This window comes from Cervus canadensis, chromosome 29, assembly GCF_019320065.1.
Source record: "Cervus canadensis isolate Bull #8, Minnesota chromosome 29, ASM1932006v1, whole genome shotgun sequence".
NCBI lineage: Eukaryota > Metazoa > Chordata > Mammalia > Artiodactyla > Cervidae > Cervus > Cervus canadensis.
In genome coordinates, this window is record NC_057414.1 from 16,635,838 (window position 1) to 16,650,323 (window position 14,486).

The 14,486-nt window shown below is 39.8% G+C and overlaps 2 protein-coding genes across 2 annotated transcripts in view; both read left to right on the plus strand.

The window, feature by feature from the left end:
- RSF1 (remodeling and spacing factor 1) overlaps positions 1-14,486 on the plus strand; it is a 150,383-nt gene that overhangs the window by 25,368 nt on the left and 110,529 nt on the right. The gene's annotated exons all lie outside the window — the stretch shown is intronic.
- LOC122431357 (26S proteasome non-ATPase regulatory subunit 10-like) lies at positions 4,037-6,123 on the plus strand. The gene has a single exon (XM_043452655.1). The coding sequence runs from the start codon at positions 4,430-4,432 to the stop codon at positions 5,108-5,110; it is 681 nt and encodes a 226-aa protein (XP_043308590.1). The 5' UTR covers positions 4,037-4,429; the 3' UTR covers positions 5,111-6,123.

Here is a 14,486-nt window from a genome sequence, read left to right on the forward strand (position 1 = left end):
CTCACTATAGTAATGTTTTTCCCATATTGATCAAATATTATTATTGATAGTTAATAGTAACTTTTGCTAAGTAAAACACAGGCAATTTTAATAAATTCAGTTGGGCAAACCAAATCTCTTAAAACATATTTGTGTTGAGAAAAAATGGGATGCAATGTGACATAGAGTGAAAACGTGGTGTTTAGTGTCAGCGCTGGCTTATAATATTAGATTTGCCACTTGATATTTATGTGTCTTGGGCAAGTTATTTATTTATTTGTGAGTCTCTTCATAATAGTGACAACAATATTCATCTTTAAAGTTGTTTTAAGAATCCAGTGTTCCCTCTTGCTTTTTTTTGGAAATTTCAGAAACCGACATATGACACCCCTATTGTTTCCTTTTAAGTAGTTGACATGTGAAAAATAGATCCATTTATAATTCATTCTTCTTTGAATTTGTATGGTCTGCTCAGATATATTTGTCATTAATTTTGTTTCAAAAAATTTGGAATTTCTTCTCTGACGATAATGGAGCAATAAGGAGTCTTTACTCCTTTGTCACAAATAGTTGGTAAACTGGACCAAAATATATGAACTGCCTTTTATTAGATATTACACCAAAGGCAGAGTAGGATTGTGGTCCCTGAGAGGGGGGTAATAAAGAATATGAGTTCTACAACTACCGTGGCTTTCTGCCTGGAAGCAACTTTGGAATTGAAGAAGCAGGGAGGGGAAGCCTAATGATCCTGTAAGCCATGCTCAGTTGAGGAGGCACAGACTGGATTTTTGGCAAGGCTTGGGCAGCTACAAGTTGCATGATAAGGTTCCAAAAAGATAGGAACTGTGCAATCAAAGGAACTCCAAGGGGCTTCCTTGGTGGCTCAGTGGTAAAGAATCCATCTGCTAATGCAAGAGACACAGGTTTAATTTCTGATCTGGAAAGATCCCACATGCCACAGAGCAGCTAAGCCCTTGTGCCACAACTGTTGAGCCTGTGTTCTAGAGCCTGGGAGCCACTGCTACTAAGCCTGTGTGCTGCAGCTGCCAAAGCCCATGTGCCCTAGAACCTGTGCTCTGCAACCGAAGACGCCACTACGGTGAGAAGCCTGTGACCCGCAGCTAGAGAGTAGCCTGTGGAGCATGGAGACCAAGCACAGCCATAAACAAATAAATAAATAAATATATTTTTTAAAGCTCCAGAAATCTTTACATGGGCTACCTTGAGTCTTTAATGAATACTAGGTTGTGAATGCATAAAGTTAAACTCTGTAAAGCCAGACAGTGAACATCCAGTGAATTACTAGCAGAATATTTACCAAATTTATGCAGGAGACATTTAACTCTGACCAGAGTGAAGGATCTTTTGGCACATCCAAGACATTCAGTGGCGAACCCATTGGATTTGTCATGTTGTAAAGATAGAAAAGTCCTCAGGGGGGTGAAATAGATCTCTAAATAATAACCTGCTAAAACAAAGCCCAACTCTCTGATGGTTGCCAACACTCAGAAACAACAGTGTGACTCATATTTTCCCACATTTAAGCAGAAATTCCTAGACATTGCAAGAAACATGTCCAAGATAGTCTATAACCAGGGGAAAAGTCAGTTCAAAGAAATAGATCCAGAAATGAAAGGGGTGATGGAGCTAGCAGACAGCTATAATATAAATATATTTATATTAAAAATAAATTATAAATTAATAATAGCTAATTGTAACTAATAAATGTAAAGAAAAATATGAACATAATGGCTAGAGAAATGGAAGACATAAAAAAGAACCAAATAGAACTTCTAGGAGGAAAGAAAGGGTTATCTGAGGTAAAAAGTTAACTGAACAGATTTAACAGTAGATTGGACAGAGCAGAAGAACAGACCAGTAAACTTGAAGATACAGCAAAATATATTAATCTTAAAAAGTACCAGAGAAAGAGAGCTGAAAATAGTCAGTGGCTCATTGGTCTGTGGGATACCAGGTAAGCTCAACAAAGTGTATTTGACATTCTCAAAGGATGGAACCAAAAGTGTTATAAGAAGTAATGGCTCAAAATTTTCCAAATTTGATGAAAATGATGAACTCATAAGATCCAATAGTCTGAACAAACCCAAAGCAGGGTCAGTTCAGTTCAGTCGCTCAGTCGTGTCCAACTCTTTGTGACCCCATGAATCACAGCACGCCAGGCCTCCCTGTCCATCACCAACTCCCGGAGTTTACTCAAACCCATGTCCATCAAGTGGGTGATACCATCGAGCCATCTCATCCTCTGTCGTCCCTTTCTCCACCTGCCCTCAATCCCTCCCAGCATCAGGGTCTTTTCCAATGAGTCAGCTCTTAGCATGAGGTGGCCAAAGTACTGGAGTTGCAGCTTCAGCATCAGTCCTTCGAGTGAACACCCAGGACTGATCTCCTTTAGGATGGACTGGTTGGATCTCCTTGCAGTCCAAGGGACTCTCCAGAGTCTTCTCCAACACCACAGTTCAAAAGCATCAATTCTTTGGCGCTCAGCTTTCTTCACAGTCCAATTCTCACATCCATACGTGACTACTGGAAAAACCATAGTCTTGACAGACCTTTGTTGGCAAGGTAATGTCTCTGCTTTTTAATATGCTATCTAGGTTGGTCATAACTTTTCCTTCCAAAGAGTAAGTGTCTTTTAATTTGGTGGCTTCAATCACCATCTGCAGTGATTTTGGAGCCCCCCAAAATAAAGTCAGCCACTGTTTCCACTGTTTCCCCATCTATTTGCCATGAAGTGACGGGACCAGATGCCATGATCTTAGTTTTCTGAATGCTGAGCTTTAAGCCAACTTTTTCACTCTCCTCTTTCACTTTCATCAGGAGGCTCTTTAGTTCCTCTTCACTTTCTGCCATAAGGGTGGTATGCCCATCTCTTGAAGAATGTTCCACAGTTTATTGTGATCCACAGAGTCAAAGGCTTTGGCATAGTCAATAAAACAGAAATAAATGTTTTTCTGGAACTCTCTTGCTTTTTCGATGATCCAGCGGATGTTGGCAATTTGATCTCTGGTTCCTCTGCCTTTTCTAAAACCAACTTGAGCATCTGGAAGTTCACAGTTCACATATTGCTGAAGCCTGGCTTGGAGAATTTTGAGCATTACTTTACTAGTGTGTGAGATGAGTGCAATTGTGCGGTAGTTTGAGCATTCTTTGGGATTGCCTTTCTTTGGGATTGGAATGAAAACTGACCTTTTCCAGTCCTGTGGCCACTGCTGAGTTTTCCAAATTTGCTGGCATATTGAGTGCAGCACTTTCACAGCATCATCTTTCAGGATTTGAAATAGCTCAACTCACCGAAATCAGATTGATTATATTCTTTGCAGCCAAAGATGGAGAACCTCTATACAGTCAGCAGAAAGAAGACTGGGAGCTGACTGGCTCAGATCATGAACTCCTTATTGCCAAATTCAGACTTAAATTGAGAAAAGTAGGGAAAACCACTAGACCATTCAGGTATGACCTAAATCAAATCCCTTAGCACTATACAGTGGAAGTGAGAAATAGATTTAAGGGACTAGATCTGATAGAGTGCCTAATGAACTATCGACAGAGGTTCATGACATTGTACAGGAGACAGGGATCAAGACCATCCCCATGGAAAAGAAATGCAAAAAGGTTAAATGGTTGTCTGAGGAAGCCTTACAAATAGCTGTGAAAAGAAGAGAAGCGAAAAGCAAAGGAGAAATGGAAAGATATTCCCCATTTGAATACAGAGTTCCAAAGAATAGCAAAGAAAGATAAGAAAGCCTTCCTAAGCCATCAATGCAAAGAAATAGAGGAAAACAACAGAATGGGAAAGACTAGAGATCTCTTCCTGAAAATTAGAGATACCAAGGGATCATTTCCTGCAAAGATGGGCTCGATAAAGGACAGAAATGGGATGGACCTAACAGAAGCAGAAGATATTCAGAAGAGGTGGCAAGAATACATAGAACTGTACAAAAAAGATCTTCACGACCCAGATAATCACGATAGTGTGATCACTCACCTAGAGCCAGACATTCTGGAATGTGAAGTCAAGCAGGCCTTAGAAAGCATCACTACGAACAAAGCTAGTGGAGGTGATGAAATTCCAGTTGAGTTGTTTTAGTTCCAAAGCAGGGTAGATCCACACAAAAATTCCATAAGAGCAATTTCTAAAAACAGGGATGAAAAAGAGTATATGCAGCCAAAGGTAAAGATGTATTATGTAGAGAAACAATAAGGACTTCTCGTCAGAAACTATGTAAACTAGGAGACGATGAAACATTTCATATTTGGGAAAATTTCCTTTGAAAACAAGGGTGAAATAGAAACATTTTCAGCCAAGATTATAGAATTTGTTACTAGCTAGTTGAAAGTTACTATAAGAAACATCTTTCAGATTGGCACTCGGAGCCTGCGAAGTGAGGAGGTGGTGGGTCTGGCTGCCCCGTGATCCTGGGAAAGCGAAATGGAGGGGTGTGTGTCTAACCTAATGGTCTGCAACCTGGCCTACACCGGGAAGCTGGAGGAATTAAAAGAGAGGATCCTGGCGGATAAGTCCCTGGCCACTAGGACTGACCAGGACAGCAGAACAGCATTGCATTGGGCATGCTCAGCTGGACATACAGAAATTGTTGAATTCTTGCTGCAGCTTGGAGTGCCAGTGAATGATAAAGATGATGCAGGTTGGTCTCCTCTTCATATTGCTGCTTCTGCTGGCAGAGATGAGATTGTCAAAGCCCTTCTGGGAAAAGGTGCTCAAGTGAATGCTGTCAATCAAAATGGCTGTACTCCCCTATATTATGCGGCTTCCAAAAACAGGCATGAGATTGCTGTGATGTTACTGGAAGGTGGAGCTAATCCAGACGCTAAGGACCATTATGAGGCCACAGCAATGCACCGGGCAGCAGCCAAGGGTAACTTGAAGATGATTCATATTCTTCTGTACTACAAAGCTTCCACAAACATCCAAGACACTGAGGGTAACACTCCTCTACACTTAGCCTGTGATGAAGAGAGAGTGGAAGAAGCAAAACTGCTGGTGTCCCAAGGAGCAAGCATTTACATTGAGAATAAAGAAGAAAAAACACCTCTGCAAGTGGCCAAAGGTGGGCTGGGTTTAATACTCAAGAGAATGGTGGAAAGCTAAGCAGCTTGGATTTAGTCTTACTTTGTTAGTTTTGTGGCTGTTCCCTAATGTACTGGTAACTAATGTACTTGTGCACAAGACATCATCTATGAATGACGAAGTTTTTTCATCTCCCGTCTTATAAACATGTTTACTATTGTTCCTGCCAAGTTATTTGTTCTTAGCTTACAACTTGCTTTCCAGGCATTGAATAACTGTTGACATTGTTCTACTCTTTTATATTATTCTGTATTGAATTTTGGTTAATTCTGTGCAAGTGATTCTGTGGCTGTTGTGAGTCTTAAGCACCCTATCATGCACCCTCTATCCCCCTTTGAGGCAGAACAACCCCAGTAGCACCAGGCCAATTGTTTTGCCAAATGTTTCTAGGTAGATACGAGAATGTTCCTCCATACAGTTGAAACACATCGTAACTCATTTTTCAAGATCACTCAGAAGCCTATGCCACATATTTCTGTTTTTTCCGACAGTACGGTTTAATTTGTTTTCGTTATCGGAGGAATAGTTACATCTTGTGAGGACCAAGTTTTCGGTTCGGGGATCCTGTCCAAGTTTGGCATTCATAAACACTAAAATAATAAAATATAATCACTTGGGGAAAAAAAAAAAAAAAAGAAACATCTTTCAGATAGAGGGAAAATGGATCAGATGCAAACTTAGATCTGGACAAAGAAATGATGAGTGCAAGAAATCATAAATATATTTGAGTATAAAATACATTTCCCCTAATTTTAAAGATAATTGACTGTTTATAAAGAAAAGTCATAAGTTTTATGACATATTTGTAGTAGTAAAATGTATGATATACAAGGTATTAAGGATGAGAGCAGGGAAATGGAAGTACACCACAGTGTTGTAAGGGAGTGGGTGTTCACATTTTTTGTGAAGTAAGAGGTATCATTGATGGTACAGTCTACTGAGTTAAAGATGTGTATTGCAAAACCCAGAGCAGCCACTACATATTAAAATAAAGAAGTATGCCATTCAACCAGATATGAAATGAAATGCTAGAGTTTGCCAAGTTAATCCCAAAGAAGACAAGAAAAGGTGGAAGAAAGGAACAAAGAAATGTTGGGATATATGGAAGATAAATGGTAAGATTGTAGATTTAAAACCAGTTATATCAATAATTGCATTAAATGCAAATGATTTTAATCACAGTTTGGCAAACTTCTTTGAAAAACCAGATATTAAGAATGTTTTAGGCTTTGTGATCAGTACAATGTCTCTTGAAACTCTTTAGTTCTGCCAGTGTAGCAAAAATCTAGTTCTAGTTAGTTGTCCAGTCATGTCTGACTCTTTATAACCCAATGAACTATAGCTCACCAGGCTTCTCTGTCCATGGAATTCTCCAGGCAAGAATACTGGAATGGGTTGCCATTTCCTTCTCCAGCGGATCTTCCCAACCCAGGGATTTAACCCTGGTCTCATGCACTGCAGGCAGATTCTTTATGGTCTGAGCTACCAGGGAAGCCCCATAGGAAAAATAAAAGTAACCATAGATAGTATATAAATTAATAAGTATGAGTGTGTTTCACTAAAACTTTATTTATATATACACTGCAATTTGAGTTTCATGTAATTGTTATGCATTGCAAAATACTATTTTTTTCTTTGATTTTTTTTTTTACTCCCAACCTTTAGGAACTGTAGAAGCGTTCTCAGTTCACAGGCTGCACAGAAACAGATAATGGGCTGCATTTGCCTTCTGCCTGTTGTAGTTTGCTAACCCTTGGCCTAACCTGCTTTCTCCAGTCTGGTCACCACTAGCCACCTGTGGTATTTAAATAAAAATTAATTAAAATTAAATAAAAGGGATTGTCAGAGTGGATGAAAAAATAAGACCCAACTGTATGCTACAAAAATCCAGAGTCACAGGTGAAAAATAAAAAGGATAGACAATGCTATACTCTGTAAAACTAATCATAAGAAAGCTGGAATAGCTATACTAATATCAGAAAATGGAAACTCCAGAACATGGACTATAATGTTGCAAGAGTTACTTTGTCAGGGAGATGTAATGATTCTGACAGTGTCTTTCCCCCGCCAATAACAGAGGTCTAAAATATTGGAAGCAAATTGACAGAGTTGAAAGATACATATACAATCTAAAGTTAAAATTGGAAGTTTCAGTATTCCTCTCAGTAATTGATAGTGCAACTAGATAGGAAATCAGTCCTAATATAGGACATGAATAGTGTTGTCAACAAACTGGATGCTACTGACATTTCTCCACATGGAGAAATGCATGCAAAGATGCATTCTTTGGAAATGACCGACAACCTCAGATGTTGGGGAGGATGTATAGCAACTGGCAGTCTTCCATAATAGTGGTGGGAAGGTTGAATGGTACAACCATTTTAGCAGAATGCTTGTGAGTTTCTTATGAAGTTAAACCTACACACACTGTGTGTGAGTGCATGTGTGGTCAGTTGTGTCCCACTGTTTGCAACCCTATAGACTGTAACTGGCAATGCTTCTCTGTCCATGGGATTCTCCAGGCAAGAATACTGGAGTGGATTGCTATTTTCTCTTCCAGGGGATCTTCCCGACTCCAGGATTGAACCCATATCTCTTGCATTAGCAGGCAGATTCTTTACCACTGTGCCACCATACTACAGAAGAAGTCAGTTCTCACTACTGTCTACCCAAGAAAAATAAAAATGTTTGTCCACACAAAGACTTGTACACAAATGTTCATAGCAGTTTTGCTTACAATAGCCTCAGACTGGAAATAACCTGAACATTCATCAGATGATTGAGTGAACAAATATGTTCATAGAATGGGATACTACTCATATTAATAAGGTGTGGACTGCTAACATAGGCAAAATGTGAGTGACTGTAAAAAACATTATGCTGAGTTTAAAAAGTCAAACAAAATGAGGACATACTATATGATTCCATTTGTGTGAAACTCTAGAATAAAGTCAAATGTATACTGACAAAAAGCAGATCAGTGGTTGCCTGAAGCTAAAAGTGGGGTCATTGACTAGGAAGAAGGTTACAGGGAGACTGTTTATTTAGTCTTAGTCTCTTCTGGTTTTTTGGTTTGTTTGTTTGTTTGTTTTTTGCTTATCTTAGTTTGTTCTCATTGCATTAGGGAATTTAATCATTCATAAAAGACAGTTTATGATTGGCAACTTGAAATTGATAGTGTGGGTAGAATTGATTGGTTGGTATAAACGCACATTGGCAACATTCTGTTTGCTGTGTTTCCTTTAGAGGTTTTAGAAATATATCTCTTTTTCTATCTGCTTCTTTAAGTATGAGCAAGAAGTGTGTGTTATTGTTTATTCATTTGCTAATCAGTCAGTTCCTTGGGTTATGAGAAGAGTATGTTTTTGAATAAATTATTTTAAAATTTTGTTTTGTCAAAGTATAGTTGATTTATAACATTGTGTTAATTTCTGCTATATAACAGTGGTTCACTCATACATACACACACACACACACACACACACACACACACACACACATTCTTTTTCATATTCTTTTCCGTTCTGCTTTGTCATGGGATATCTAATGTACTTCCCTGTGCTGTACAGTAGGACCATGTTGTTTGTCCATTCTCTATATAATAGTTTGCATCAGCTAATCCCAGACTCCCAATTCACGCCCCACCCCCGACAACCACAAGTCTGTTCTCTGTGTCTGTGAGTCTGTTTCTCTTTTATAGGTAAGTTCATTTGTGTCGTATTTTAGAGTCCACATATAAGTAATATTGTATGTTATTTGTCCTTTTCTGACTTAACTTCACTTAATATGATAATCTCTAGCTCTACCCAAGTTGGAGAAGGAAATGGCAACCCACTCCAGTTCTCTTGCCTGGAGAATCCCAGGGTTGCAGGAGCCTGGTAGGGTGCAGTCCATGGGGTCGCACAGAGTCGGATGTGACTGAAGTGATTTAGCAGCAGCAGCAGCTACCCATGTTGCTGCCAGTGACATTGTTTCATTCTTTTTTTATGGCTAAGTAGTTTCCATTGTATATATGTAGTACATCTTCTTTATCTGTTTGTGGACATTTATGTTACTTTGTTTTCATGTCTTGGTTATTGTAAGTAGTGCTGCTGTGAAGACTGGAGTGCATGTATCTTTTTGAATTACAGTTTTTTCTGAATATATGCCCTGAGGTGGGATTGCTGAATCACATGGCAACTCTTAATTTTTTGCAGAACCTCCATACTGTTTTCCATAGTGGCTGTACTAGTTTACATTCCCACCAACAGTATAGGAGGGTTCCCTTTTCTCCACACCCTCTCCAGCATTTATTATTTGTAGACTTTTTAATCATGGCCATTCTGACCTGTGTGAGGTGCTACCTCACTGTAAATTTTGATTCGCATTTCTCTATTAAAATAAAAATTTTTAGTCCATATCATCTTTTCATTGAACAAGTGTTTATTAAACGTATGGTATGTGGTAGGCACTGTCCTAGGTGCTGAAGATAGAGGCGTACTTAATGTGGGATAGAGGTAATCAGAAAGGCATTTATAATACAGTGTGAATTATAAGTAGAATAATGTTCACCAGGCGCACTTAATCCTGATAAAAGAATAATCAAGGAATGTATAAAAGAATGATTTCTTAAGATATGACAACCAAACAACTTTGAGGATGAAGATGAGGTGAGTTGATAATAGAGGGAACAGCATATACGGAGGTCTAGATGCTAGAAACAGCATGGAATATTTGGGTGTTTCATAAAGTTTAGTATGGTGGCTTTGTTGAACCACTAAACCAGACTAATAACTCATTAGTCTGGACTTACTGTTATATGAGAAAAAATAACCCCATATTTTTGAAGCCACTCTGGTTAGGTTTTCTGATACTTGAACATATCCATAACCAGCAGAGTGAGACAACATATTTAAGTTAAAACAAAGAGATGGATGAGATAACTTAGACTAAAGAAATGAAGTCCTAAAATAGAACCAGCTTTCAGGGAAAGTGCAGAAGTGAGCCTGCAGATGAATCCAATACAGGACAAAGAAATAAGAGGAGCAATCAGAAAAGCGGCGTCACAGGACGGCCAGGTTTCAAGAATGAAGTTGTGGGCACTGCTGTCATATGCTGTCACATAAACAAAGACTATGGCATCCATCTTTGCGTGAAATATTGCCTTGGTATCTCATATTTTCTTGAAGAGAACTCTAGTCTTTCCTGTTCTGTTGTTTTCCTCTATTTCTTTGCATTGATCACGTAGGAAGGCTTTCTTAACTCTCCTTGCTGTTCTTTGGAACTCTCCATTCAGATGGGTATATCTTTCCTTTTCTTTTTCGCCTTTCACTTCTCTTCTTTTCTCAGCTATTCAGAAGGCCTCCTTAGACAGCCATTATGCCTTTTTGCATTTCTTCTTGGGAATGGTTTTGATCACCGCCTCCTGTAAAATGTCACGAACGTCCATCCATAGTTCTTCAGGTACTCTGTCTATAAGATCTAATCCCTTGAATCTATTTGTCACTTCATAAGGGATTTCATTTAGGTCATACCTGAATGGTCTAGTGGTTTTCCTTGCTTTCTTCAATTTAAGTCTCAGTTCAGTTCAGTCGCTCAGTTATGTCCGACTCTTTGCAAACCCATGAACCGCAGCATGCCGGGCCTCCCTGTCTATCACCAACTCCCAGAGTCCACCCAAACCTATGTCCATTGAGTCGGTGATTCCATCCAACCATCTCATTCTCTGTTGTCCCCTTCTCCTCCTGCCCTCAATCTTTCCCACCATCAGGGTCTTTTCCAATGAGTCAACTCTTTGCATGAGGTGGCCAAAGTACTGGAGTTTCAGCTTCAGCATCAGTCCTTCCAGTGAACACCCAGGACTGATCTCCTTTAGGATGGACTGGTTGGATCTCCTTGCAGTCCAAGGAACTCTCAAGAGTCTTCTCCAGCACCACAGTTCAAAAGCATCAGTTATTCGGCGCTCAGCTTTTTTTATAGTCTAACTCTCACATCCATACATGACCACTGGAAGAACCATAGCCTTGACTAGATGAACCTAATGTCTCTGTTTTTTGATATGCTGTCTAGGTTGGTCATAGCTTTCCTTCCAAGGAGTAAGCGTCTTTTAGTTTCATGGCTGCAGTCACCATCTGCAGTGATTTTGGAGCCCCCCAAAATAAAGTCAGCCACTGTTTCCACTGTTTCCCCATCTATTTGCCATGAAGTGATGGGACCGGATGCCATGATCTTATATTTCAGAATGTTGAGCTTTAAGTCAACTTTTTCACTCTCCTCTTTCACTTTCAACAAGAGGCTTTTTAGTTCTTGTTCACTTTCTGCCATAAGGGTGGTGTCATCTGCATATCTGAGGTTACTGATATTTCTCCCAGCAGTCTTGATTCCAGCTTGTACTTCCTCCAGCCCAACATTTCTCATGATGTACTGTGCATATAAGTTAAATAAGCAGGGTGACAATATACAGCCTTGACACACTCCTTTTCCTATTTGGAACCAATCTGTTGTTGCATGTCCAGTTCTAACTGTTGCTTCCTGACCTGCATACAGGTTTCTCAAGAGACAAGTCAGGTGGTCTGGTATGCCCATCTCTTTAAGAATTTTCCGCAGTTTATTGTGATCCACACAGTCAACGGCTTTGGCTTAGTCAATAAAGGTCTAAATTTGGCAATAAGGAGTTCATGATCTGAACCACAGTCAGCTCGCAGTCTTGTTTTTGCTGACTGTATAGAGCTTCTCTATCTTTGACTGCAAAGAATATAATCAGTCTGATTTCGGTATTGACTATCTTGTGATGTCCATGTGTAGAGTTGTCTTTCGTATTGCTGCAAGAGGATATTGCTATGACCAGTGCACTCTCTTGGCAAAACTCTGTTAGCCTTTTCCCTGCTTCATTTTGTACTCTTAAGGTGAAACTGGCCTGTTATTCCAGGTATCTCTTGACTTCCTACTTTTGCATTCTAGTCCTCTCTGATGAAAAAGAGGTGTTTTTTTGGTGTTGTAGAATGTCTTGTACATCATCATAAAACCATTCAACTTCAGCTTCTTCAGAATTACTGGTTAGGGCATAGACTTAGATTACTGTGATATTGAATGTTTTGTCGTGGAAATGAGCGAAATTGTTCTGTCATTTTTGCTATTGCATCCAAGTACTGCATTTTGGATTCTTTTGTTGACTATGATGGCTATTCTATTTCTACTAATGGAATCTTGCCCACAGTAGTAGAAAAGGGTCATCTGAATTAAATGCTGCCATTCTGGTCCATTTTAGTTCATTGATTCCTAAAATGTTGAGGTTCACTCTTTCCATCTCCTATTTGACAACTTCCAGTTTACCTTGATTCATGGATCTAACATTCCAGGTTCTTAGGCAATATCGTTCTTTACAGCATCACACTTTTACTTCATCACCAATCACATCCACAACTGGGCATTGCTTTTGCTTTGGCTCCGTCTCTTCATTCTTTCTGGAGTTATTTTTCCTGTATTCTCCAGTAGCATATGGGACACCTACTGACCTGGGGAGTTCATCTTTCAGTGTCCTATCTTTTTGCCTTTTCATGCTGTTCATGGGGTTCTCCAGGCAAAAATATCAAAGTGGTTTACCATTCGCTTCTCCAGTGGAGCATATTTTGTCAGAACTCTCCACCATGACTTGTCCATCTTAGGCACAATAAAGGACAGAAACGGTTTGAACCTAACAGAAGCAGCAGATACCAAGAAGAGGTGGCAAGAATACACAGAAGAACTATACAAAAAAGATCTTTATGATTCAGATAACCATGATGGTGTGTGAGCCATCACCTAGAGCCAGACATCCTGGAATGTGAAGTTGAGTGGGCCTTAGAAAGCTAGTGGAGGTGATGGAATTCCAGCTGAGCTCTTTAAAATCCTGAAAGATGATGCTGTGAAAGTGCTGCACTCAATATGCCAGCAAATTTGGAAAACTCAGCAGTGGCCACAAGACTGGAAAAGGTCAGTTTTCATTCATATCCCAAGGAAACGCAATGCCAAAGAATGCTCAAACTACCACACAATTGCACTCATCTCACACACTACCAAAGTAATGCTCAAAATTCTCCAGGCGAGGCTTCAACAGTATGTGAACTGAGAACTTCCAGCTGGTCAAGCTGGATTTAGAGAAGGCAGAGGAACCAGAGGTCAAATTGACCAACATCCTTCAGGTCATAGAAAAAGCAAGAGAATTCCAAAAAAACATGTACTTCTGCTTTATTGACTACACCAAAGCCCTTGACTGTGTGGATCACAACAAACTGGAAAATTCTTAAAGTAATGGGAGTACTAGACCACCTGACTTGCCTCCTGAGAAACCTGTATGCAGGTCAGGAAGCAACAGTTAGAACCAGACATGGAACTATGTACTGGTCCCTAATTGGGAAAGGAGTACGTCAAGACTGTACATTGTCACCCTGCTTATTTAACTTATAATGTGGAGTGCATCATGAGAAACGCTGGGCTGGATGAAGCACAAGCTGGTATCAAGATTGCTGGGAGAAATATCAATAGCCTCAGATATGCAGATGACACCACCCTTATGGCAGAAAGCAAGGAGGAACTCAAGAGACTCTTGATGAAAGTGAAAGAGCAGAGTGAAAAAGTTGGCTTAAAACTCAGCATTCAGGAAACTAAGATCATGGCTCTGGGCCCATCACTTCATGGCAAATAGATGGGGAAACAATGGAAACAGTGACAGACTTTATTTTCTTGGGCTCCAAAATCACTGCAGATGGTGACTGCAGCCATGAAATTAAAAGACGCTTACTCCTTGGAAGAAAAGCTATGACCGATCTAGACAGCATATTAAAAAGCAGAGACATGACTTTGCTGACAAAGTTCCATCTAGTCAAAGCTATGGTTTTTCCAGTAGTCATGTATGGATGTGAGAGTTGGACCATAAAGAAACAAATGGCTGAAGAATTGATGCTTTTGAACTGTGGTGCTGGAGAAGACTCTTGAGAGTCCCTTGGACTGCAATGAGATCAAACCAGTCAATCTTAAAGGAAATCAGTCCTATATACTCATTGGAAGGACTGATGCTGAAGCTAAAGCTCCAGATCTTCAGCTACTTGATGTGCAGAACTGACTCACTGGAAAAGAATCTGTTGCTGGGCAAGATTGAAGGCGAGAGGAGAAGGGGATGACAGAGGATGACATGGTTGGACAGCATCACCGACTTGATGGACATGAGTTTGATCAAGCTCCGGGAGTTGGTTTTGGACAGAAAAGCCTGTGTGTTGCACCCTATGGGATGGCAAGGAGTCAGACACCACTGAGCGACTGAACTGTAACTGTAACTTTGTAAGGGACCCAGTCTTAGTAAAGCATTCACTCTAGGAAATTTTATTTTTCTTTTTAAAGTGTGGAAATTAAGTCAACAGTTGTACTTTCATTCAGTTAGATT